The following is a 26,346-nucleotide window of genomic DNA, read 5'->3' as shown; positions in this document are numbered from 1 at the left end:
TTTTGTAATCATCTGTTGGTTAATTATATTAATATTTGTGACGGTTTTTTCAGAAATTTTCAAAGCTAATTAAGCTCGAAATAGCACATTTGTAGCGGAACTATGGTAATCTTAACCTGGAGAAATGCTTCTTTTTTCTCTTCAAAGAAAGTTGCGACATTTAAAATGCGCTTGCTCGTTATACCGCGACATAATTACTGAATTCGGCCAAATTTGACAAATGTTTTGTTGACAGAATTCGACATGCTAAACAATTGAATTTTCTTTGTTTCATTCAAAATCTATGAGTTGAATAAAAATTGACAGTTGCTACGTCACAGTAAAAGGGTAATACATATTTTAATTTTACCTGTATTTTGTAAGATTTTTGAACCTACTTCTAAGTAAGCTTTCTTTTGATACATACAACAAAACTTTTTGTCATTCATTCTGATTGTTCTTTCGGAACCATTGGTACCAGCAAATCTGGTATTAGATGCAAACTTATCCCAGGACAGATTCAAACTTTGTATAAAACGTAGGGTGTCCCGTTTCGAAAATAGTGGAAAACCGACAATTTTGAAATTTTATCACTCTGCATAACTGTCTGAACCTATTTCGACTTTTTGTAGGTGTGGTAAATCAAAATGACTAAAAATTTCTGTGTAGTGTACTTTGAATTTTTTAAAATAATTGTAAACTTTTTCAATAGTCCACCACAAATAGATCTTGCCCCACAGGACCGTTAGGACATGAAATATCCATAACATTATTGGGCCCACATTAACATTAGTGCAGTTTATAAGTTCTAGAAATAGATCATATTCAGTACCAATTTTACAATGAACATGTAATGCGTATAAAATAACTGTCAGAAATCCCTTAGATACACAGGAAGACTAGAGTAGGTTAAAATTTGAATCATATAAAAGCATGGTGACCTGCACGCTGCTTCAACAAGTGTTAAACTAGTCGAGTACGTCAGGATCAATTACTCATCTTAATGTATAGAATAATTTTATAATTCCAAAATAAGACAAAGAAACTTACCTCATTTCAATTTCCTTTGCCACCTGAAGTACGTATTCAAGATCGGTCTGTAAAGAAAAAAAAAATAATTAAAGAATGAAATAAAGCAAATAAATATTTAATTAATTAAGATCCACTTTCACTAACGACATTATAGTACATACTACAGTGTAATACTAATATGTAGTAACAGTAGTATATTGTCGAATTTTTGGGGCGCCGTTCCTGATTTGATCAATAAAATTGGAATAATATGGCAACATCGCATTTGAATTTCAAAAATAAACTACGGTTATAAAGCCCAGAAAGAGGGTAATAAGAATTTTGAAAAATATATAGCGTATCCCATTTAAAACTAAGCTGTGGGCTAGGACTCTACAACTTTAGTCTCTGATTTTTTTTCTCTTTAATTAGGCTAGCGCAGCTCCGCTTGAATTACGACACATTATTTTTCAGCCCCTGATAAACTTCATTTTGTTCATTTACCCCCTCCCCCACAATGAACCTGTTGAACTTAAAAACTCACAGGGCTCCCATACAAATTTTCACCCCCTATTTTACCCCCTTTGGGATGGAATTTCCTAAAATTCTTTCATACTGGGTGCTTACATTACAAAAAGAACCTTGTGTCCAAATTTCATGTTTCTAACCGCAGTAATTTAGGTTCTGTCAGGACAAACACTTTTATATGCGTATATGTAATGTAATTAATGAGATATCGAGAACCGCGTGCTTAGTGACACACCCGGTATATTATTAAAGTTTACCATTGTAGTATTGATCGTTAAAATGAAAAATTGGAAGGGTGGAACTAATAAAATATATTGAAATTTATGTAAATAAGCTTTAAAACTTTGACTATCATTATATTTTTCAATTCTTACCGGCATTATTTTTTATTTTTTCTTTTGTGTAAGAAGAAATTACATTTATATATGGATCTACTATGAACAATATTATTCTGGTTTTAATACCCATATGCATAGTTTATTTTTTAAATAACAATACATATCATTTTTATAAATAAGGTCCACAGTGGTAGTTCCATATGATTTAAGAATACAATATCTCTCACAGCAAATATTTCAATCACTCTTCACGTATTTTTATCATTACGAACGTTTTAGCTCTTTTTGAGCAAACTTCTTGGGCGAATACTACTAATAATATGTAAGCCAAAAACTGTTTCATCTTCTACTCATTTCATCCATAGATGGAAGCAGCAGTGAGAATACCAAACGTTATTGACTTGAATTGAGATTTCGCATTATTGTATTAATTTTTAAGTGGCGAAAATCTTGTCTGCGCAATAGGCAAGAAACGTTCTTATCGCGCTGATTAAAAAGGAATTTATGGAATTTTCACCATGGTATAACTTCACCCACCAAACAAAAATTATGTTAATTCTAAACTAATTTATTTCATCGTTAGCATCTATTATGCATGAATTCAGCGGGATTCTTATTTTTTCTGACTAGAAAAAATCTAACTAAATATGTTGGGATTCACGCTTTAGTCCTTGCGACTTTAATATTTGTATATTTTGTTACACATAGGTACAGAGTGAAGATGAATCAAGTATATAGGATTTAATCAACCGAAAAATGAAATTTACATGATATTGTATATTTTCCCCAACAGCAAGAAGTAAATTAAAATTTTAAGTCTTCAAGAATTCACATACCTCAAAAATCAATTTTCAGAGAGTTAATTTTCTATACACTTGAGTGACTACGACGGCTTTTGAGCTTTTTTCTTTGCAATAGTTTCCTCAGGTTTCTTATTATCTGCGGATCAGAAACTAAATGGTGTAAAATTACGTCCATAATCATCTCATTTCCCTGGCATTGTTATTAGGATCCATTTTAAAATGAGAGCAGGATGTTTTGTGATTAAGCAACGTCATTTCCAGTGGTTAATTTTTCGTAAGAGCCTACAGCAAACAAGTTAAGAATTTGTTTTTCGAAGAAAAAATTATCCCCCGTTGCTCTGTAGAGCGGTATGGTTGCAAGCTGATTACGTTTAATAACGATAGCAAATCGCCCGACTTAAAAACTTAAATTAGTGTTTACTTAGTCTTTACTAAATTCGTGGATAATTTTAACGAAGAGAAATTAATAAGAACGGAAAGAATTTTAATTTGTAATCCCTAACGGCTAAAGAGCATTCATTAATCTACTGTGCAGAAACAAAAGAAAATTAATGGTTCTAATTTCATGGTTCAATAAGGTTCTCCCGCTAGTGTTCTAAAACTGTCAACTATACGCGAACGAAATTTTGATCGCCGAACTCATTTAATTAGGCATTTAATTAAGTACTCTGCTTTTTAATCCAAAAATAAAGCTTGTATGACGAGAAAAAACAACCCTCATCACCCATTAAACGCAGCACTCGACTTCTATTTATAAAGTTCGACCGGGTTTCGATGATTAATGAAATGAAATTTTAATCAACAGGCTCCAGAGATTTAATGGTTGTTCGTGTTCCAATTCCGCGAAGACCGAGCCTTCAGGTTTTATCACATGTTTGACGTTATTCCGCGCGATTTTAACCCAACCCTCTTTAAAAATTTAAACGCATTAATAAATTACGATTTGGCACAATGCGCGCCTGCGAACCTTTCAAGTGTCGACGGATATTCGATGTTAATTGCATGGGAGGTTCTAGAATTTTTATATGGTATTAACGCAGTTCCATTTTCTAGGGCATTCGTACTGGGGTTTTAGTGTTTCGTTCTACACAATGGTGTTGATGTGCAAATAAGTTGAAATAAATGAACTGTCTCACCACGATTTTCACAATGGATTTGCTTTTCAATCGTCAATTACCCTTCTGCAATCCCATTATCCGAGCACTATCTGTCTGACTCCCTCAAGCTGTTTCATTGTTTAAATTTATTCCATTAAAATTGAAATTGTCTACTTTAAGAGCCAGTGTAACTTTATAATAAAATGAGTATTTCAGTGTTAAGTAATTACGGATACAAAAAGTTAACATCATAATGGCAAAAGAGCTAATAAGGAATTTCATCATTTCTTAGGTCCTTGTTTTCATCATTCTGACTATACTCAAAATGTACTGAAACTGTGATTTGGTGTCTTTATTCAACAAAAACGTTAAACTTATCTAAATTTACGACCTACTTATTTAGACCTTAGCAGATTAACATTTTTTTTCTTTTTGGCTACCACGATTGATTGACGTGGTTGTTTGGTGTTACATCTGACATGTATTTTTCATGCATATTTCTTTGCCACTTTTACACAATTACTTTCAAAATTTCAAAAGCAATTTCGACGCAAATAAAATTCGCAATCAGAAAATGCTACTTGTTCCAACGAAAATATGTTTGGTGGTAATAGACAATGTACATGATATTTGTCGAATTTAGACAAACCACTGTGAAATGCAAGGGTAATCAGTTAATCACATTACAGAATTTGATAACAATTTGCGGAAAAAGAACTGTGGACGTTATTCAACTTTTTAGATTTGATCGGAAAAAACCATTTTTGACAGACGAGACATTATGGGATAGTGATTAAGAGGTCCTTACATTAAATTACCACCATACCATTGTCAATACAACCCTACTGAAATGGCCTGGAGATTTTGTAATCATCTTATAATAATCACGTAACTTTTCGGTCTTTATCCAAAAATAAGGACGAGATTTATGGCTGAACACAAATGTCAGTAATGTACTCCAGACATATAACACAATTTTAGTAAACATTGTAAATAACTTGCGTCTAAGTGGAAAAGACGTAGGAAATTTGTCGTTTGAAAACATACCTCCATTCATTATTTCACTGGAGGAATCTGATTGAAATCAGAATTAGAAAATGGTGATAAGTAAGCTGCTGGGGTGGCTCACATTTGTACAACAAAATAATAGATGCTGAGTTTGAACAATAGGTAGAATAAAATTATAAGTAAGTAAGTAAGTGAAAACAACCAAAACTCTTACTTTTTTCTTAATATAAGTACGTATTCTTTTTTTTTACAACAAGAAACTTAAAACATGTTCAAAATTTTTGTAGGGAAATATGTATTTTGAAATTACGCTCCGCCTCTTGGTCTGACAACGAATAAACAATTCATCATAATTGACATCGGGACTTTTTTTGTGACTCACAGTTTTATCTGAACACGGTAGTTAAATATGTTTTTCGTTTCTTGTTGGGAAAAGAAGATTTTGTGTATTAAAAAAAAATTACACAAAATATGAACCCCGCCCACCCGCCCCTTTCAATTGTGACGATTTTTTTATTCATCGTCAGCAGAGGGCGGAGCTTAGCTGCATAAACATTTCTCTACAAGAAAATACCACGTGAAATATGTCATTGAAAGAGTAAAATTTTGCAAAGAAATATGGATTTTGCAATTAAACTCCGCCGCTCGGTCTGACAACGAGTAAAAAAATCATTACAACAAAGACAGGGTGGGCAGGTGGGGCTTATATTTTGCCCTTTGTTCTTAATATACGTATTTTTCTATTTTTCTTTTCACAACAAGAAACTTAAAACATGTTCAAAATTTTTTTAGGGAAATATGTATTTTGTAATTACGCTCCACCCCTTGGTTTGACAACGAATAAAAAATTCATCATAATTGAGATCGGGACTTTTTTTTAGTTACTTACAGTTTTATTTAAACAGGACGATACTTAAATATGTTTTTAGTTTCTTGTTGGGAAAAGAAGATTTCGTATATTAAGAAAAAATGTACAAAATATAAGCCCTGCTCACCCACCCCCTCTCGATTGTGATGATTTTTTTTATTCATCGTCAGCCGAGGGCGCAGCTTAGCTGCAAACACCTCATTTCTCTACAAGAAATTACCATGAGAAATATGTTGTTGAAAGAGTAAAATTTGCAAAGAAATATGGATTTTGCAATTAAACTCCGCCGCTCGGTTTGAAAACGAATAAAAAAAATCATTACAATTGGGACAGGGTGGGTAGGTGGGGCTTATATTTTGCCATTTCTTCTTAATATACAATTTTGCCCTTTCTTCTTAATATACAAAGTATTAAAAAAAATAAACAAAATATAAGCCCCGCCCACTCACCCCTTCTCAATTGTGACGATTTTTTTATTAATCGTCAGACGAGAGCGGAGCTTAGCTTAGCTGCAAAAACCTCATTTCTCTACAAGAAATTACCGTGTGAAATATGTTCTTGAAAGAGTAAAATTTTGCAATTAAACTCCGCCGCTCGGTCTGACAACGAATAAAAAAAAATCACTACAACTGAGACAGGGTGGGTGGGTGGGGCTTATATTTTCCCCTTTCTTCTTAATATACGTATTTTTCTTTTCACAACAAGAATCTTAAAACATGTTCAAATTTTTTTTACGGAAATATGTATTTTGCAATTACGCTCCGCCCCTTGGTTTGCCAACGAATAAAAAAATCCATCATAATTGAGATCGGGACTTTTTTTAGTTACTTACAGTTTTATTTGAACAACACGATAGTTAAATGTTTTTAGTTTCTTGTGGTTGTTCTTCAGTTAAAAAAATAATTTCTAAGTTTTATATAAATATTCAATAAAGTTATCACGTTCTGAATGTTTAATTAATTAGTTTATAATAATAATAATAATATCTACAATTATCGATAGAAATGAAATCCATGTTGAATCTTAAAGAAACTTCAATTCTACCCCTAGTTATCTCTAATGTAGGTGTAGTTCTAAATAGCTTAGTTGAGAATTTAAAGTCTTTGCATTTGAATGATTCAATAATTATCAAAATTCAAAAAGCTGTTTTGTTAGGAACATGTCATATTTAGAGAGCGGAAAATATGCAGCAAAATTTTGAGAAATATGATCATATGATATGCACCAAATTTATGCAAATATGCAGTAACTTTCTTAATATATGCAGAGATATGCAGTTGCATATTATGCTCCAAAAATTAAAAAAAAAGCTTAATAAGCGAACTAAATTTATTTATAAAATACAAAAACAGGTTTCCCGAGCTTACGTTTTATTACAAAAAATACATAAATCACATTGCATGGTGTTTAATTACATCTCACTAACACATAAATCACGTTTTTAAAGATAAAATTCTTGTACTAAAAAATAAATATAAACAGAACAAATTAAAAAATAGTAGTAATCCACTATTTAATTACTATTTTTTTATTCTGTTGGGCAAAATATATTATTATTATTATTATTACTTTGGTACCAATTTATTTTTAAATATTTTCCAATTTTTGTAACAACAAGTTTTTCCGGTGATTCTAAAGTACCTATATATATTGGTAAATAGAAAAACTGCGTACTACGTCCAGAGATGTAAAAATACTTACCAATTTAGGGCAGGCGCGACAAAACACAGTTCGTTCTTGAAGAATAAGTTTAGGAAAAGGTTTAATCCATAAATTAATTTGAGTCATCTTCGACATATTGGTATACCTGTATCCCTTTAAATGCTTTCAATACAAACTCACGATGAAATATAATAGTATAACGTCCCTTCGGCCACCACTAAACGTACAATTAATACACTTAACTAACGAACAAAAATATTGGGAATGAACGGTATTTCCAAAAGTAATTAGGGCGCGAATTTACCTGAAAGGATAGCTTAACACCCAGTGGTGTCTCCAAACTACCATAAAACCCAAACCTTTCATAGTTATTTGAAGCTCAGGACAATATTTGCAATATGATTAATAAAATTTCGTTTTTCTAGATAAATGCCAATAGAATGACAATATTTTTTTTTTCAAATTAACACAAAAATTGATAAAAATGCAAAATATGCACCCGTTCCGTGAAATATGCAGCAGAAGGCAAATATATGCAAATATGCAATTTTTTTATAGCTGTATTCATTTTTAATTAGCATGATTCGTTCACATATTAAATATCAAGACTTATATGCAAAAAATAACGGATATGCAAATTTCATAAAATCCGCTCTCTAGTCATATTGTTCGTAAGTTTCTTGGACAGTCTGATCATGTCAGTCAGATTAGATTAGCACCAGTAGGTCAGAGTAGTGTAGGTCACTTTCCAAGTGATGCGCGGATAAATGGTCGGTAGTTACGCTAGACTTTTGGGGATGGGGTGAGATTAGAGAATAATAGCAGACTAATTTGTATGCTGTAATTCTAAAATCTCGAAAGTTGTTCTGTTAATTTAATCAATGCATATCATTACTTGGTCTTAGTACCCGTAATGATAGAAGTCTTGCCTGAATGCCGGTCATTTACGGGTCAGTGGTGGGTCTTAATAATAATAATAACTTTATTATCCAACGAACATTGAATTCATAGAGGACACAACAAACTAATTAATTTAATAATAATAATAATAATATTTCTTGCTAATATTTAAGCTGGCAACAACGCTTAGGTTTTTGACGCAATTCAAAACCATCAATAGGTGACAATCCAAATCGACATACAGAATGCCAGCCTTTCTCATGAAACTTTAGCATGCTAATGTTGATTACTGACCAAGTTACTAGATTTCCATGGCTTGCGGTAGAAGTTCGTGAATACATTATACATATCTGTTTATTTTTTGGAACAGGTGAAGCAAAAACATATGAATACCTATCTAATTGTTAAGTCCTCCAAAAACCTGTTTGAAGGCAATATCGTGTGGGTACTTTGTGCAATGCATTTTAAGATTTAATGTAATTCCTATTTTAGTAAATGTATATTAAAAACTAATATTACTAAATATTTTAAATCCTGAAAATTTCGAATGTATTTTACAAATACAGAATGTATACCTACATGTATGTCTGTGGGGGTAAAAACTAAAAAGTCTACTTTTTAACGGACAGAACTAAATTACTGCACAGGGATCTGCAAAGTAACAATATTTCAAGTTGCAAAACAGTAAATTGCGTAATAAATCTGAACTTATGTATATTATAAATTCAATACGTATTTCTGGTAAAGAGAACTAAAATGTGAGGCGCTGAGTATTCCACAAAATGTGCACAACATAGTACTACATATAAAAGTAATTTCAACTATCCGAAAATCATTCCATTATACTTAGATACTTAATTAAATTATTATTTGCAGTATGACTGTCATTAGAATCCATTTGAACACTGCGCTATCGCAGCAGTTATACCTACTCGACATAAAATGCTAATGAAGTTGGCATCATCAGGAATTTATCTATACATATATACGTTGCGTTCTTAGCCACGTTTCTTTCACTCATCCTACATTAGAGTGAATTAGATAAGCCAAAAATTATTATTCTACAAGATGCATAGTAGGTAACTACTACTAAGTAGTTTTGTTTGATATCCGATTATTTTATTTTGATAGTGTCAGTTAAATAAACCTTACTTTCTTTTGGAAAATTATAGTTTCAAAAGCGCTTGAAAAAATAAATTATCAAGAAATAACATAATACGACCTAATGGGCCGTTTTTCCAGTAACATAAAGGAACAGAAATTAAATTTTCAGAAAATAATTGATACTCTTCAATGACATGGTTCATTCACATACGACGTAAAAGCGTTAGGAATCTGTGCTTTCCAGATACATTTGAGTTTTCGAATCTTTAGAAACATTTAAAGCAATCATATTATGTGTAAGGGTGATGCTTGTCTTATTCCTCCACTCCCAGCTTTTGAGTCGTATGGAGAATGGAGCAGAGGAAATTGCTCGCATCGTTAGATATAGATACATATTAATTATAGATGTGGAGCCACTGTGATGTTAAACGTTGTGGTTATGTTTATTTCGTTATCAAAACTGGTCGATATTGTATGCCAAGTTTGATGCTTTGTACTTATTTTTCATCTTTATATAATTACTATCAAATTATTATTCTTATTTCTGTGATTTGAAAACTTTGAAAGTTACTACAGAACAAATTAAATAAATTAATGTCTTTTTGACAAGTGAATAGATACCAAAATTGTCAAAATTTTGGGCCTACTATATTTCAAATAACTTTGTAACCATCTTTTTAGTCACAATATATAAGAATATATTGGACAAAATAAGAACACTAGCACTATGTACTTTAGATTTTGAAAACAAAAAATAGATATTATCTTAACCATAGAATTTTACTAACATTAGTGTTTTCTTTGATTAACAACGCAAACACACATTATTGAATAGTAGCTACATACTACATAACATTTATTTTAACATTTTTGTAAAACTCCTGAATAAGTCAAATATATTATATATTTACTTATTATATTTTCTGGATGTCGATTACGTCAAATGGTAATAGAAAATCTTCTTTATCTCGATGTAATACCAGAGAATTCGTGAAGAATCCCATCAAAGTTGAAATAAAATTAAAAAGTATTCGTTACAATTTCATCCTGTAATTTTATAACAGAGATAAGTGAGTAGTAATCTTTCGTTATCAAATATTGAGTAGGTAGTAAAACCCGAAGTATAAGTACTGGCAACGAGAAGTAATTGGTAATCTTTTCAAATGATACTCAAGTGAGTAGTTTGGCGTCTAAAAATACAGGGTCATTATAAAATATTGTAGTCGAAGAAGGCCATGATTTTGGTGACATTTTGTGCCGCCTTTTTCAGTTTTGTGGAAAGGATTACACTAATATTGGAATTTTTATTTTTAGCGCCACATTAGTTGACATTAGCGGCTGCACTGTTTCAACGCTTCATCAAATTCTGTCAGATGTCAATAATTTTTTTGTTTGTACTGGTACGTTTTCCCTCACTTTGTGCGTTAATTGACTTGTCTTGTTTTCATTTTTGCTGTCTTCCCTTTGTTAGAACTTTAATAAGTGTCTCAAAAAACAGTTTTTATCAAAACTACAGATCATTGTGGAATAATCTCAGGTAATGAACACAGAGGAATAACTATGGTCAGTGTTACAAATGATTTTTTTAGTTCTTTGGCGCAATCATCATGCCTATTACCGTAATGGGGTGTTAAATGAGGATGGGGATGGAGTGTACTCTGTGGAGGCGTCTGAAAACGAGTATCTAGTGAAATGTTCTGTTGTCATTGATGAAGAATCTTTGAAGACGCTATATGGCGAATTATGGCCAGATTTAACGACACTGGTAGCATTTCTAAGTGAAAACCGACGGGGAGACCTCAAGTTAGTGAAGACGTTGTTGAAGACTTAAGGATGAGAATGGAACAAAGTCCGAATAAAGCTTTGTCAAAAATCTTTACTGTCCGGAGTACCATACAGCCCATGTCAGAAAATCGTAAAAGAGAAGTTACATATGCATCCATACAAGATTTTGTTGGTTCAGGAGCTGCAACCAGCTGATTTTCCTTGCCGCGTTAGGTAGCTGATATGGACGATAACGGGATTCTCGATTTGTCGTTCTTTTCTGATGAAGCCTGGTTTCATCTGTTAGGCTATTATGTCAACTGACAGAACTTCAGAATTTGGTGTATAGAAAATACTCACGCTTTTGAAGAAACACAAATCACACGCAATGAAGGTTGGTGTGTGGTTAGCAGACGACGATTCATAGGCCTGATACTTTTTCAAGTAAATGAATGTGATCAATAAACAAAATTAGATGTAGAAAGTGTATGTAGGTACTGCAATAAAGTTTTTTATTTTCAGTAACTTTCATTTTTCTTTCGGTGTTAGTTGCATTCTCTTAATTTAAAACTTACTTCAACTTACTGTTTAGTAATAATTGTAATTTTACTATTAGGAAAGTTAAAAATCTTTATTAAACATTCTGTTGTTTCAAGAGATCTCATAATCAGCTACAGAACTCTTAACACTATGCTCCTGAAATTTTATTGGTTTTTTCATCTTTTTTCTTATAGAAATTTTGAAAAATCTTGATATTAGGATGGCCATGTGGGCGTGTTTTGGGTAGAACCTCTTTGACATTCCTGTTATGCAGATCTGGCATGTTTCAGATATCTAGAAACTGCAAAGCTGAAGGTAATGTTTGGACATAGCAATTTTCACCTATTGTAGGGATGAAGATCAAGGATTTCAGTTGTGTTTTTTCAAGAGAAAAGCACCGGTCACAAACCATGTCTGCACCAATATTTTGACGATTCCTTACAATTTACAAACAGAACTTTCGCGGGATCACAACTTTGGCAAAATTATTTACTGCAAAAACTCATTAGGTACTCATAGTGTTCGTTAACTGTGATAAGACTTGCTCTGCCATTGTCCATTACGTGATTTTTCACAATTTTTACCTTCAGGGTACCTATAAAAATGTAATTTTTTAAATAATTACCGTGTTCATTGGTTTCGACAAACTTAACCTCACTTTTTGGATTTCATTATTTGAAAAATTATTGCTTCTTTGCAAAACAGACCAGATGATTTATTCTGTTCAACTCCAATCGACTTTCCAAGGTGTAATTCATGACAAAGCCCTTAAACGTTTTTCTGACAATTTACAATTTTTGAAACTGAAATGTATTGCAGTGGCGTTCACAAATGCTCGATAACACTGCAACCCTTAATGCTCTGGCCTGGCGTCTTTTCGGGTCTATTTAAAATGAAATTAAACCGCGAACCGGGCATTTCAATTTTTGACACATCTGACAGATTTGTTTGGACGTTCGTGACATTTCAAAACAGTTCAAATCATTTTGGTGATTAGCGGCACGAGAAAAATTTCATTTGTTTTTCATAGGTGAGTTGACTACAATATTTTATAATGACCCTGTATCTACCTTTGCAACTGATATCTCAGTGTTACACCAGTGTACTTGTAACTAATCAAAAAGGGACTCTCAGTGAGTTATCTGTAATAAAATTAAGGGTGGGATCTGAATATATCTTAATTTGAATTTGTCGGTCTCAGAGCTGATGATTAACAACTGAATGGTGAGCAAAATTAAATTTTGAAGTTTGAGCAATAATGACAGAAACTTAATGACAAAGTCATTATAAATTAATCATGCACTATAATATCCTTATAAAAATATAAATTAACTAACTCTGTATTTTATAAAGTAATTAACGACTGTAAATTACTATTTTTTTTAATGGAAGATTACATAGATATTTGTGAAACTCCTGAAATCTATTGGGTTCTCTTCCAAATCATGTCTTGTCATAAAAACTAAATGCTATACATTCTTTAATTACGTGTCTCTATCGATAATTTTTTTCTTTCAGTTACTTGCTTTCTTTTGAACCATCATCTAACTACTGCGCTATTGGTCGATTTTTTTTTATCGTGTAAATCTAGGTTCTCGGTGATTCCTTTCATACTTTAAGATTCGTCTTGATCGTAACTTCCGGTTTTTGAAATCTTTTCAATGGAACCTTCTAGAAGTCTATACATTTCTATCTCTATTCGTTCTCAAACGGAACTGATCTACGAGTAGATTGTCACTTTCAGATCTTCGTATGTTCTAGAATTTCAGGGAAGCTTCAGTGTTAAAGCGTTCTTGATGCCCAACGTGTCCAGCACTATCTCAGTGCGACTTGTACAAACGCTACGTGCTTATTGTGAATCACCAGTTAGAATCAATACGTTAATTTCCTCCAAAATACTTAATGACGTTTATCAACATTTTTCTAGATCAATCCTGTCTAAAGGGTGTAAAATTTTATGCGTCGACACAGATTTTTGAAAAAAGAAAGATGAAGATTATATTGAGTTTGCTATATTCGTTGTCATCACTTCATAGCATTTTTACAAAAATATTGTATCTGTATTTTCTTTATGCTTTTGGTGATTTTCCAACTTATTATCTTCTTGGAAATTTATTAGCAGTAAAGACTACTAATAAGTTTATCACATCCTTACGTTTGTTCATTCCTTACGGCACGTATTCGTTATCCTTTCCGGTTATTCATGGTTGCCAAAACACTTAATGAGTGAGGTAAGAAGTGAAAATTAAGTTCGCTGTTTATGTTTTTCCTGTTATTGTTGTCGAGGTTTTGTAATGAATGTTAATTTGTGTCACCATGACACAACAACTTGTTAAACTAAAAGTAAATTAAAGAAATGAATCTAATAAAGCCACAACCTTGACCACCGTTAGCACACTTAAGTTTGAAACCATAGGCACAATCAGAGCAATAAAATGTCAGTGATTTCGACATCAATTACTGCCAAATAAGTGAACAAATATCAACCAGCAGAGCTTCCACTGTGCTACTTTTGCCACTCGTATGTACGGCTAGAACGTTATCAATTTACTCACGAGTGAATAAAATATGAATACTTTGGTTAAGTTTAACGTATGTGTCACGATAACAGGAAAATCCAATAAAAAGCAAATAAAAGGCCTGCAAACGAAAACGTACGGCTGTATTTGAAATGCAAATTTCGTGTTGACGCTCGTTTGCGAATGTAAGAATAAATTTTACCTTGTCTTATTCTACGTGGAAAACAATGTAGTTTCATCAAGCGGAAAATATCATCTTGACATGCTTTAATTTCCTACAAGGCAAGCCAAAGTAATTCGCTTGTTTCTACATGCAGAAATTGCAGTCGCACAATGTTGCCACAAAATTACAAAGAAAATACCCACTTTTGCGGTACATGTTTTATGGTTACACTTGCCTGGAAATAAATTCATGTAAGCAATACATGTTCCGGAAGTTTTGCAAATAAGGATTATATCTCCAGCTAAGTTATCGTCGTGGTCGATATTGTCATTGTGAAGTTTACTTACATAACTTCATAATTTATTGACACATTTCAAAACATATTACTTTAGTTCGTAAAGCACTATAATAACAACATCAGATTAGTTAAAATTTTGGTGAAGTTGATCAGATTAAATTTTAGTTAGCCTTTTATCATCTATACTACATTCTTAAAATACATAGATTTACAATAGTTTCGGAGACATGTGTCGAGTAAAATCGCTAACAGACGATAGACAGATAACAGACAATAAACAACCGTAATTGGAGATACACTTTTTTATATTTTGGATGCTTTGAAACGTCGCGAAAACATGAATTTAGTTATTTCCCAATGGATTGTAAATAGGTATCACATAAAACCCTAGCTCTGTTCGGAAATTAAAAAAATGCTTGGAGGTTATTTGGACAGAAGTTCCCTCGCTCCTGAAGTGCAGTAGAACATCCAGCTTTTTTGAAAAATTGTAAAATTTGATTTTGATCCAGATAGACAAAAACTACAGATCACTTTTTTGTACTTTACAGGTCTCGATTCCTATACTTCGTCTGTATATGTATATATGTATAGAATATAGATAATCTCCGAAACTACCGAACCGATTGTCAGATTTTATACGTATGTAAGGAATATCGTGTAGAGAGTAAGGCGCTAGCCAAGATTTGTCTAAACAACTCCAGCAACAATGACATCTCCTCAAAATTTTTCATAGTAAATACGATTTAAATATTATAATATAACATATTCCTGTACTTATGGTTTATGAGTTCGCCTTGCCTTTTACCACAGCTTCGTCTCGGAGATCAGTTCCTTAAATAGTATGGATATAAATAAAAAGGAAAAGGGGCTTACTGCTATTTAAAATTTATTATCAAACCCCGTTATTATAATCTGAAAATATCTAATATGCCTTAGAAAATTAAGTAATTTTGTCCAGCTATCTTAAAGTTCGCGTAAAAATACTCTCTCACATACATACATTAACAAACACAGATATACGTTGTAGTGACAAAAAACGATCAACAAGTAAGTAGAGGGTCCTAAATAGAAACTTATTTTAAAAAGAACTAGGAGTATTTATTATTAGTTAATCATTAATAATAATTACTTAAGTTATTTTTCCAACAAGCTGTTTTGATAACAAAAATTATATAAAACTGTGAACATATTTCATTTTAATATGCATCAACAGTATACAGACATCATTTTTTTCGAAACGAAACTGGTGGAGAGGGAACGGCCGAGGACGAAACGACCGAGACGAAACGTTCATATCCCATTCAAATAGGTAGGGGCAATGGGAACGGTATTGGTCAGAGTTGGCCGTGTTAACAAGAAAAATGGTATCTAAAGGGTCGGGAATATGATGCAACTCCGGGAAAGGCCTAGGAATTGGAGTAAAAAGGTCGCACAATATTAGACGACCTTGTTGCGGTATTTTATCGCTTTGTATTTATTATTGGAGTTTTAACGTAACCTATTACGCTGCAGCCTTCATATTCTTTTTTTGACACAAACAGTTACTATAATGTCCAGGTTATATTGCCAGCTACTTTTTCTTTTTGTCAATTACCTACTAGATAAATTTGACATTGCACTATGTATGTTAGCCAACCATTATCTCATATACTGCAATTAATAGAGTTTTGTAATTAACACAGATCATATATACGAGGGTTATTCGAAAATAGGTTTTTTTTTGCTTATATCTTTTGCGGATGTGTTGTTATTTTCGTGTTTTTTCCTTACATTTACAGGCAGTTAGGTACATTCAGAATTTTAACTTGGATTTGGTTGCGTAATACATGGTAATACTGAACAAGGATCTGCTAAGTCATACGACCTTTAATTGTTAGAAATATATGGTGGAGTGATAACTAAATATAGTCGAAGTGTTAATTTTATTATGAACGTGTAATAAATGGCATTTATAATCAACAGACACGTGTTGCCTTATGAAGAACGGTTACAACCTAAAATAGAGGACCCTATCTACGCAGAATTCTGTAGGCGGGATTGACTAAAACTTTCTTACAGCAAAGTCTTCTCAAGTTTCCTCAAATTTTCAGGCATGCAAGTGTTGGCAACTACTTCTAATTAATTAGGCAAGCGGCTGATTCTCATTAAAATGATGATACCTACATAAAACTTATATCCTTAAGCTTTAATAAAAATGTATTAACCATATCGAGAAATATGTAGTTTATGCGTGGGTAACTTCACAGATACACCCTTTTTAACAAGTTATAGGCTGCAGATATTAAAAGAAAAGTTAACAGAATAGATTTTTTATATTCTCCTTCTGATGTTCCAAGTGTATAAAAATGGGTTTTCCTTTTTCTAAAACGTTATACGAATGTTTTCTTTGTTGTTTTATAAACTGTTGGAGACCTTTCTGGTTCATTTTTGCGTACGGGTGGTACTTGTGTAGTGAATTTTGTCCAGAGATAAACTTTTCCACAGCTTAACAACAATTTAATCAATAATTCTTTAATAGACTGAGATTAACTGTACAAAATTATTATCCTTTTTATAAATAAACTAGCTGTTACCCGCAGCTCCGCTTGCGTGGTTTTCGCAATTAGGACACATTATTTTTGATCCGTTGATTTATTTTTTGATTTCAATTTTATTACTTTTTAAGTTTGTGCAAGTCTTCATTAATAACAATATATAAAAGTATTTGTCCTTCGGCTGACTGATTCATTAACATAACTACTGGAGCTAGAAACACGAAATTTGGACAGAAGGTTCCTTTCGTTATGTAAGCATCAATTACCCCTAAGTGGGTGAAATAAGGACTGAAAGTTTGGAGTTAGGGCCCATGAATTTTGTAATTTGGGTTATCTTTTGTCGATTTGATTAAAAGTCATGTTTTAAATTAAAGGATATTTCTTTAAAAAAGTTAAAATATTTGGATAGTTTTGTCGCTAATATTGTAGGCAGCCATGTAAAAACAGACATTTACCTGACCTACCTAAAACTTGGTTGTAAATTTGATATTGTTCTGTATTTAATAAACTTTCGTTGTGCCTATAAAAGTATGTCATAGCTAATCACTCTGAGATAGTCTCTGTTTTGTATGACTTCCTCACATTTTACAGGCTGAGGCGAACCATAATACTTTAAACATTGTCTTCCTAAAGACAGCACCGTGTCTTTAAAGGAAATCACACACTTGTACATTTCATTTATAATATGAACACTCTCTTGACACTCTGACTGAACTTGACAAATCCAAAGCTTTGCATGATGAGTGATATGCGGGATAAGCGACACCATCAATAGTTTTTAAATCCGAGAATGATGTTGGCCCTCTCATTTCTTGAAGAAGAAGACCAAGGTAGAAACATTCGGCGTTATTAGGGTGAACGGTGTACACTCTGCCCAAAGTTTGATCGCTTTTGACTCCCGGCCAACCATCAACATTTTTTCCACGTTTTTGTCTCTCAAATTTGGTACTTTTCCACACATAGTATGAAGGGACTTCAACATAAAAAAGGATTTTTGCAAAATTATTCGTTTTGTAAAGCTCAAAAAATGCTAGAAAAGTAGTTTTCTGTGAATTATTTACCTTTTCAGTTACATTATTAAAGTCGTTAGGATTAAAACAGACAGCAGGCCATTTTTCAAGTGCACTGTGAGATGAAAAACCGCTGGAAATTGTTCATGTATAGGAAAGGGTCAGGATTCTCCAGCCAGTTTCAAAGCTGCTAATATATCGACCACTTTCATATAATTTGACCTCATCATTGTCATTTTCAAGACCAAATAATCCTGGTTGGAGTTTGAGAGTTACAATACTCTATGTTGATGTGAGCAGCAAAAGTTCAAGATAAAAGTGGATTGTACGGTACCACCCATCTGTTATATAGGGTTACAACATGGAATTCAATCGTGAATCCACCATCCGCGGAACCTCTTCGCCGGTATTGAGGGTAGCTGTCTTCGCCTGTTTGGGTTTCTTTCAGGAGAATTCTAGGATATTTTTTGCTACAGCTACATCCTTTCATTTCATTTCCACCCAAACTATATTCCGTTGGGGATGAATTTCAAAAAAGAATTAAAATCAGTCAGTCAAGACAAACAATTTTACATGATTACCAATTTTCAAGTAACAAATGTTAACAACATTTCAACTAAATATCGCCATACAAATATTTTTTCTCATATAAACTTTGTCACCTCATTTGATCTTCTTAGGGGTAGAATCTCAAAAACAGCTGAAATACGCGTTACATTGTTTGTGTTGAAAAGCATTAATATCAAGTTCCAAGCAAAAATTTACAATAGAAATATTTTCCCATACACAATTAGTTACCACTTTTTACCCCCTTAGGGGTTGAATCTCGGAAAATGCTGAAATACGTGTGTCATTATATGTGTTGAAGAGCATTAATACCAAGTTCCACGTGAAAATGTGCAACAGAAGTAGTTTTCCCGTACAAACTTATCCACCACTTTTTACCCCCTTAGGGGTTGAATTTCGGAAAATGGTGAAATACGTGTTTCGTTATTTGTGTTGAAAAGCATTAATACCAAGTTTCACGTAAATATTTACAATAGAAATGGTTAGGAAATAGTCTTCTTGTACAAACTTTACCACCGCTTTTCGCCCTTTTAGGGGTGGAATTTCCCAAGTTCCTTTCTTAGTGGGTGTTTACATCACAAAAGGAAACTATTGTCCAAATTTCATGTTTCTAGCTGCAGTAGTTTAGGCTCTGCGTTGATGAATCAGTCAGTCAGGACAAACAATTTTATATGTATAGATAGATATATATGTATAATCCCTGGCTTATATTTTGATTTCATATTGACATATCTACCTGCTGTTTCCTAACTTTAATTAACCTAAATGTAGTTCTTTTTATAATTAACCAATAAATTTAAATCTGTTAACACATATTGATTTTATACGTCTCGACGATTTTTTTTGTAATCAACGTGAAATGATTTTTATTACCTCCCGAGCGTAAGCTAAGGAAGTACCTATATTAAGTAATCGAGTCCATCTGACGAATGGCCTCTGTTATTTTATTCTCTTTTAGAATCACAATCTTGTTTATAAGCATCCAAATGCGGGCATAAATTGGCCTTTATGGCACAAATTAATCAAAAACTGCTAGGCAACGATTGATTATTATTCATTTACATTAATTAATTATTCAAACAAGCTTCGATATTCAACATGTTTATTAAAGTTGGGAAAATAATATTTCATCAAATCATTCCCTAGCCGACTTCAAATTCTTCCAAAATTTCTTTGGAACAAACTTTTTCCGCCTCTTCAGTTTGCATTTTGAAAATGGAGTTATTTAACAAATAAACAACGTCGTATAGATAACAACATCGAAATAATAGCCAAGTTCGCATCGGCACAATTTACACAAGCTTGCCGGAAACACTCAATATTTCGTTAAAAATATTTAAAATAGAATACAACGTTGTATGTACCACGGGCATAATTGTCGATTATGGATGGACCTCGTGCCATAATCTCCCTAATTATGCCCTTACATACACAAATATTATATTCACGTTCGTAATTCCTGTCACAAGTGTTACTATTGAAATGTGGTTTAACTGCTGGGTAGCAGGAAATTGCAAGGTAATTATTTAGATAAGACTAATAATAAAATAAGTTATACTTAATTCTGGACTTTTCTTTGTAAATGTCAGAAAGTAAAATTGCTTCTAGCCCAACATTTTGTTTCTTCTTGCAGGACGATATTTGGCTGTAGCGCAAGGATGTTTTTTTTTTTATTGAGCATTCTTATTTTACAATTAGGAACTTGGAATTTCAATTTTATAACCTGGTCGCTTTTTATGACTTAAAACATGGAACACTGACTGAAAAGTTGGAAACAATTTCTTCGACTTTTAAAATCCAGATTTTGAAGCAATGCTTTTTTCTTACGAGTATTTTGAATTTTTATCTGGTAGTTTTTACCTTTTCATTTCACGAGAAATTGTCCAGGGACTACAGTAGAACCTCCAACATCGAGAATTCATCTGACGTTTTTTGTTCTTGTTTTTTTTTTAGTCTTGATCGTAATTTCTGTGATAGTGATATCGTGATTTTTCATTAAGAAAAAAAATAGCGTGTTCTAAGTGATTTTCTTGTTGAAAATAAGCAAATTTTTCAAGTTTCTGATATCAAGGAAAAATCGGTAAACGGAAAACTTTCAGTCCCAACTGTTTTGGATAATTGAGGCATTACTCTATACCAATTAGACTTCCATTATTCAAAATAATTTTGGATGTATCTTGTTTTCATCCACAGTTTTCTTCACTTTATAATATAACAAAAAACTTAAAAATTGTTCAGGATGAATTCGGAAAGTGTGGCTAATTTTTTGAGTTTTTTGATTTACTACTCTAAATTGATATTTTATTTTTGTAAGTGAACGCCAAATTGACGCAAGGAATTTTTGAATGATTTTACCCAAACTTAAACTTGTGAACTTAATAACGTACCGTTGAGTCTGCTTTCGTGGATCTTTAAATCAAAACTGGTTCAGTTATTTACACAGAACTTCCCTCGTCCTTGAAATACAATCAAAAAATTTCGTAGATAAATTTATTATAAAATTTGATTATGCATGTATTATTTTTTTGTAATAAACCTTACAAGTTAAAATAAAACTTAGTGTGAATTATTAAATTGCAAACAATAAATAAGTACGCTGTGCATATGTTCCAAGTGATAATAATAAAATTTTGTCTTTACGGCATAAATTTTGAGTAGGTATGGCAAAGTATATCAATTTGGATGGATACAGTGCATTACTACTAATAATAATAACAGTACTGTATTCCCAGAGTTTAAAGAACATGAGATAATTTTTGTTTTAATGAATAAAATAAATTGCTTTATTTTTAGTTTTTTGAGACCTTGAGAATTTTATTTTTTTATGATGATCCCTATGAACCATAAATAATATATGTATGAATTGTTAAGGTACAGGTAGAGAAGCATCGTATGCATCGTTTCTAGTGAGTTTTTCCATACAAACAATTTTTGAAGACGTCATCAATATTTTAGTAAGGACATGTAATCAATTTGAATAGGTGCAGTGTAATACTATTAATAAAGTACTATATACTCAAATTTTCGGGAAAATGGCTTGGGCAATAAAACATAAACAACTCTAAAAAATATGAATGCATTGATAAACTACGAGTATAGAGTCTTAATATTGTATATATTTTAGATTTATTCGGTATAAATTTTGAGATGGCGCTTACGCTCACGAAGTAAAAATTTTGTTACGAAAGAAACCCATACGCCGCCTCGGTACGACGCCTATAGGTTCCAGTATGTACGGCTAGATGACTCATCGGCCGGGTGGCGTTCGCTAATGAAAAGCCTGGAAGCGGAAGTCGATGGGCAACCCAGAAAAACCTCGAAACGGCGTTCTCGATCCATCGAGAGGAACGTATCGATTTAAATAGAGGCTACCGCCGGGAAGGAGGATTATTCAGTTCGTTCAGACAAGTCAGAAGTTATTGAGAAATAAATTGTTGAAGTTTATCCACGCCGATTAAAAAAAAAAACGTCAAACGTAACAATATGGATGTATTAATAAATCACAAAGTAGACACATGTTTTGTAGATCTTAAACAGCAAAATTTTAAAATGACGTCAGCAAGTACTTGGAATGGATAAAACAGATAAATTTCGTTTAGCGTTTTACCACATGCAATAACTAAACTTTTTTGGTATGTACAATTTTGGATTTTTTGCAAAAACTTAGATCTCGAAGGCCAAAAATAAGAGCAGGTTAACAGACCACAACTATACAAGCATATTATTTTATAAAATATAAATATGTATATGAGATTGACCTAGCAAAATTGTTTATTTGTATCAATTTAGTTTTTTTTTTCAATAACGCTATATACATAGGTATTAAAATACAAAATTGCACTGTGTTCCCAAAGTTTGGGAAAATTAGATGGGCCATGTTAATACTAATAAAATAAATATCTGTTATTAAAGCGCAACGAACCAAGCTTTTCGAGGAACGTTTTTAACAAACATTTATTTGAATAATTTTCGGCAGAGGGTAAATAAATATTATTCTTTGTTCTGTAATCGTTAAGACAATGTTGGTATTTTGCCAAAATTAAAAAAATTGTGTTGTAAAAGCTAAGACCTTCTGCAAAGTTTATTCAAACATTCGCGTTGGAGTTTTCGTAAATATGTACGCGTTTCATCAATTAAAATATTGTAAACTTTTTATTTTTTTACGATAACCCGTATACGTATTTGTAAAAATATGTACACAATAAACAATCATGACGTCATCACATTTTTGAAAGAGATGAACAAATTAATTTTGAGATTAGCGATTTACCACGTTCGCCATGACTTTAAAGCGTGCGCAAATTTCAGGGAAAGCGGTTCCTTAGTTTCGATCTAAATTAAACAATAACATTGGGTTGTATACTTTTGCATTATTTTATAATAATAATAATATTTATTTTCTACAGGTGTTATCATTATTTTGCAAAAACCACAATAAATACATCAGTTTAAAAATGCATATGAATTAATCAATGACAGGCAGAAACCTATTATTTTGCACATTTAAAATGGGTCTTATTTAAAATTTTAAGGCAATATCATCAATTTTTTGTTGGGGATGATTAGATCAATTTTGATTAGGGTTTTACCATATACCTACATAACACTTAAAATATACATGTAACATTTCATGACAATCAGTCCAGCAAATACGGAGTTTATTTCCAAAAGTTCAATGATACCAGTACCTACAGAGTTTTTGTATACTAAATATTATTTGAAATATAATAAATTAATAAATAGTTATGTAACAGTTACATGTTAAGGTGGATGTTTTTCCAAGTTTTTAGTTTTAAAAGCTACGTAATAGTAAATATAAAAAAGATAGATGAAAAATAAGTTATTATAAATATTGTTACCGAATCACTAATCTTCTTTCTTTAAACAATACAACAACGCGATAAAAGTACACACTAATTAGTGATTACACACAGTATGTTGAATAAAAGTATTTAATTCGATTCGTATAGAGTAGGAAAATACAGGTTGCTATCTACTTACTTGTTTATGGACAACTGGATTAGATAAAAAAAAGTACCACTTCAGTTACTTTGCATTTTATTTTAAATGTGCTTCATAACTAATGGGTAACGTAAATAAGTAGCATGCGATTTTATTTTAGGTTAATAATAATCTATTTCTCCATTTTGAATCTGTATACAGAGGTGTCCCAGCTGAACCTCCGTTGCCTTATATCTTGAAAACGGATAGAAATATTGAAATTCCGTAAACGCAATTATTTTTAGTTTGAAGAGGAAGTCTAATTTAGCTTACATTGCAAATCTGACGAATATCTAACGTCGGCGTCGCAACGCAAATCTGGATTTTTTTAAAATTGCAAAGTATATTTTTTAATAGATTTTGACAGACTATTAAATTACCATTACAATAATATAAAACACTTATATTCTTATGGCCACAGATGTGCAAATACAATTACACTGATATCTACTGTTAAATTTTAACGTGACAAATCTTAGACTATTATAATATTTCTTTGCTGCCTGTCGAAAATGCTGAATTTGTTAATTCTGCAAATATTTATTATGAAAATTAGGTACTCGATGGGCAGCTCGCAGCCCAGATTTGTGACAGTTGCGTGCTTTAGAAGATTTAGATTAAAATAATTGGATTATAAATGTTAGTGCCTCTTTAACACGGGATACTCTATTAACCGCGACGTATGCTTAAATGATTATTTTTTAAACAGCTCTTACCAACTGTATGTAAAATGTAAAATAAAGTGGTAACACTTTGTTTAAGTCAACTCCAACAATTTTTATATTGCTGGTTTATCTAGGACATCCCGTATGGCTTGCCTTAAAAATAAAATTTGATTCTAACGTTGAATGTTTTATTCCAGAGATTCCACTACAAAGTTTTTCAAAACTTTGGTAAGCTACTACAATTAAACAAGGCTTTCGGAATATTAACTAAAATTTATTACACCCCTTGGAAAGCTGAAAACGTCATATCGAAAAATTACACGAAAAGTTGACCATTTTTCAATGTCCACATTAGTGGCGGAGAAAAAAACGCTCACGTTCAAAAGATAAATCAGGGGAAACAAAACTGCACTTGCTGTTTGTTATGTTAGGTAATTTTATGCGATATATTTATCTATTATGCAGTAAGTAAGCACAAATACAAAAATAAGAAACTGCATATAAATGTTAATAACCTGAACTCCATTAAACTTACCTCGGCAACAAAAACAACAATTAAAGAATCATTGGCTTCTGCGCCATTCATCCCATCGATAAGATTTTGCAACGTATCCATTAAATAGCTTTGTTTTTCTCTTCGGACAGTGGGCACCCCCATAACCACGGACACCCCATTCCTGCCTTTGGACATCAAGTAGGCCAGCCTTAAACTCGACGGATCATCGAGTAGATGCGGAAGGAAGTGATAGGAAGAAGGCAGCCGCAACATAATAGGCGGATTTAGTCCTGTGGCCGCATGCATTCCTGACATGTTCTTGATTAACTGTTTGATTTCAGGCCGAAGTTCCGTCGTTGGAAAGCTAAAAGTGGTCGTGTTGTCGTTAGGAATGCCGATCTGGTCAATATGCTGGGTCAGCTGCTGCAGGTCCTCCTGTCTGGCCCTATACATCGAATCCAAGTATTGCAGTTTTACTTGCAGCTCGGCCAGACGCTGGATCAACATTTGTTCCGATGTTATGTCTGTAATAAAACGGGAAAAGTTAGTACCATTCTTGGGAAATTCATTTGTCGATCATGATAGTAAACGACGCCATCGGCAACTTATAAATTACTCGTCGTATCCGGAATTTATGGACCGTTAAACGAATGATATTCGTGGTGTAGTAAATATCTTTTGTTGTTTGAAGTACTATTAATATGATGCCAATCGATATTCGCATATGTCTCAAAAAAATCACTTAATCAATTTGTGGGTCAAAAAACGAGGGTGAAATCTTATCCTACTCAATTAACCAAAAAAAAAGCTCATTATGCTATTAACGGACATTTATTTGGGGATGTACTCATAATGTGGACAATACGTGATGATTTATTATTAAGACACATTCAATAAAATTAAAATTCATTTCTTTATCCTTATCATTTTCGTATACATAGGTATATAATATGGGTGTACCGTATACATGTGCTTTGATATTCGAGATTAAAGACCAGAAAGCACTCAATTTGCTAATTCGCTTCTTTTTACTTCCTGACCGTACGTTAGAGGGATACTGTGATAGGGCCATAGGGGCTAAATATGAAAGTGGGTTTCCTGTTTCCTTTGTCTGCCGTTTGTTGGAGTTTTATTAGATAGATCAACTGCGAAATTAATGAACTGACTGTTGTGAAATTTCATACAGACCTTGAAAATATCGTGTGGTGAAATGTTAACCAAAATTTGTCTAATCCTCCTCACCACAAATTTGCTGACGTAATCAAAATTTTGCAAGGTAAATCTTATTTGAAACATGCAAAAATAACTTCACTGATTAATCCATCCCTATTTTTAATCTTATGCATTTAGATTATACATGTTTGGAAAAAGTTCAAAATTTTACAATTTAACTTACGCACTGCAAAATCCATGGCTTTGAAAATTTGGGCATTGCTTAAGATAGTTGTGACATCGTATTTATAGTTCGACATGCTTCTTTAACTGTAGTTT

The 26,346-nt window shown here is 32.4% G+C and overlaps 1 protein-coding gene across 1 annotated transcript in view; it reads right to left on the bottom strand.

The window, feature by feature from the left end:
* Positions 1-26,346, bottom strand: part of LOC135135667 (alpha-1,3-mannosyl-glycoprotein 4-beta-N-acetylglucosaminyltransferase B) — a 124,316-nt gene that overhangs the window by 44,541 nt on the left and 53,429 nt on the right. The window contains exons 2-3 of the mRNA XM_064064802.1: positions 24,895-25,379; positions 1,030-1,076 (exon numbers count right to left, since the gene is read on the bottom strand). Of these exons, the coding sequence (XP_063920872.1) occupies positions 1,030-1,076; positions 24,895-25,379 (532 nt within the window). The remainder of the gene's footprint in view (positions 1-1,029; positions 1,077-24,894; positions 25,380-26,346) is intronic.

Source organism: Zophobas morio, unplaced genomic scaffold (assembly GCF_036711695.1).
Source record: "Zophobas morio isolate AGI-343-1 ecotype UQ-CSIRO unplaced genomic scaffold, CSIRO_AGI_Zmor_V1 ptg000024l, whole genome shotgun sequence".
Classification (NCBI taxonomy): domain Eukaryota; kingdom Metazoa; phylum Arthropoda; class Insecta; order Coleoptera; family Tenebrionidae; genus Zophobas; species Zophobas morio.
This window is presented reverse-complemented; position numbering and strand designations above follow the sequence as displayed.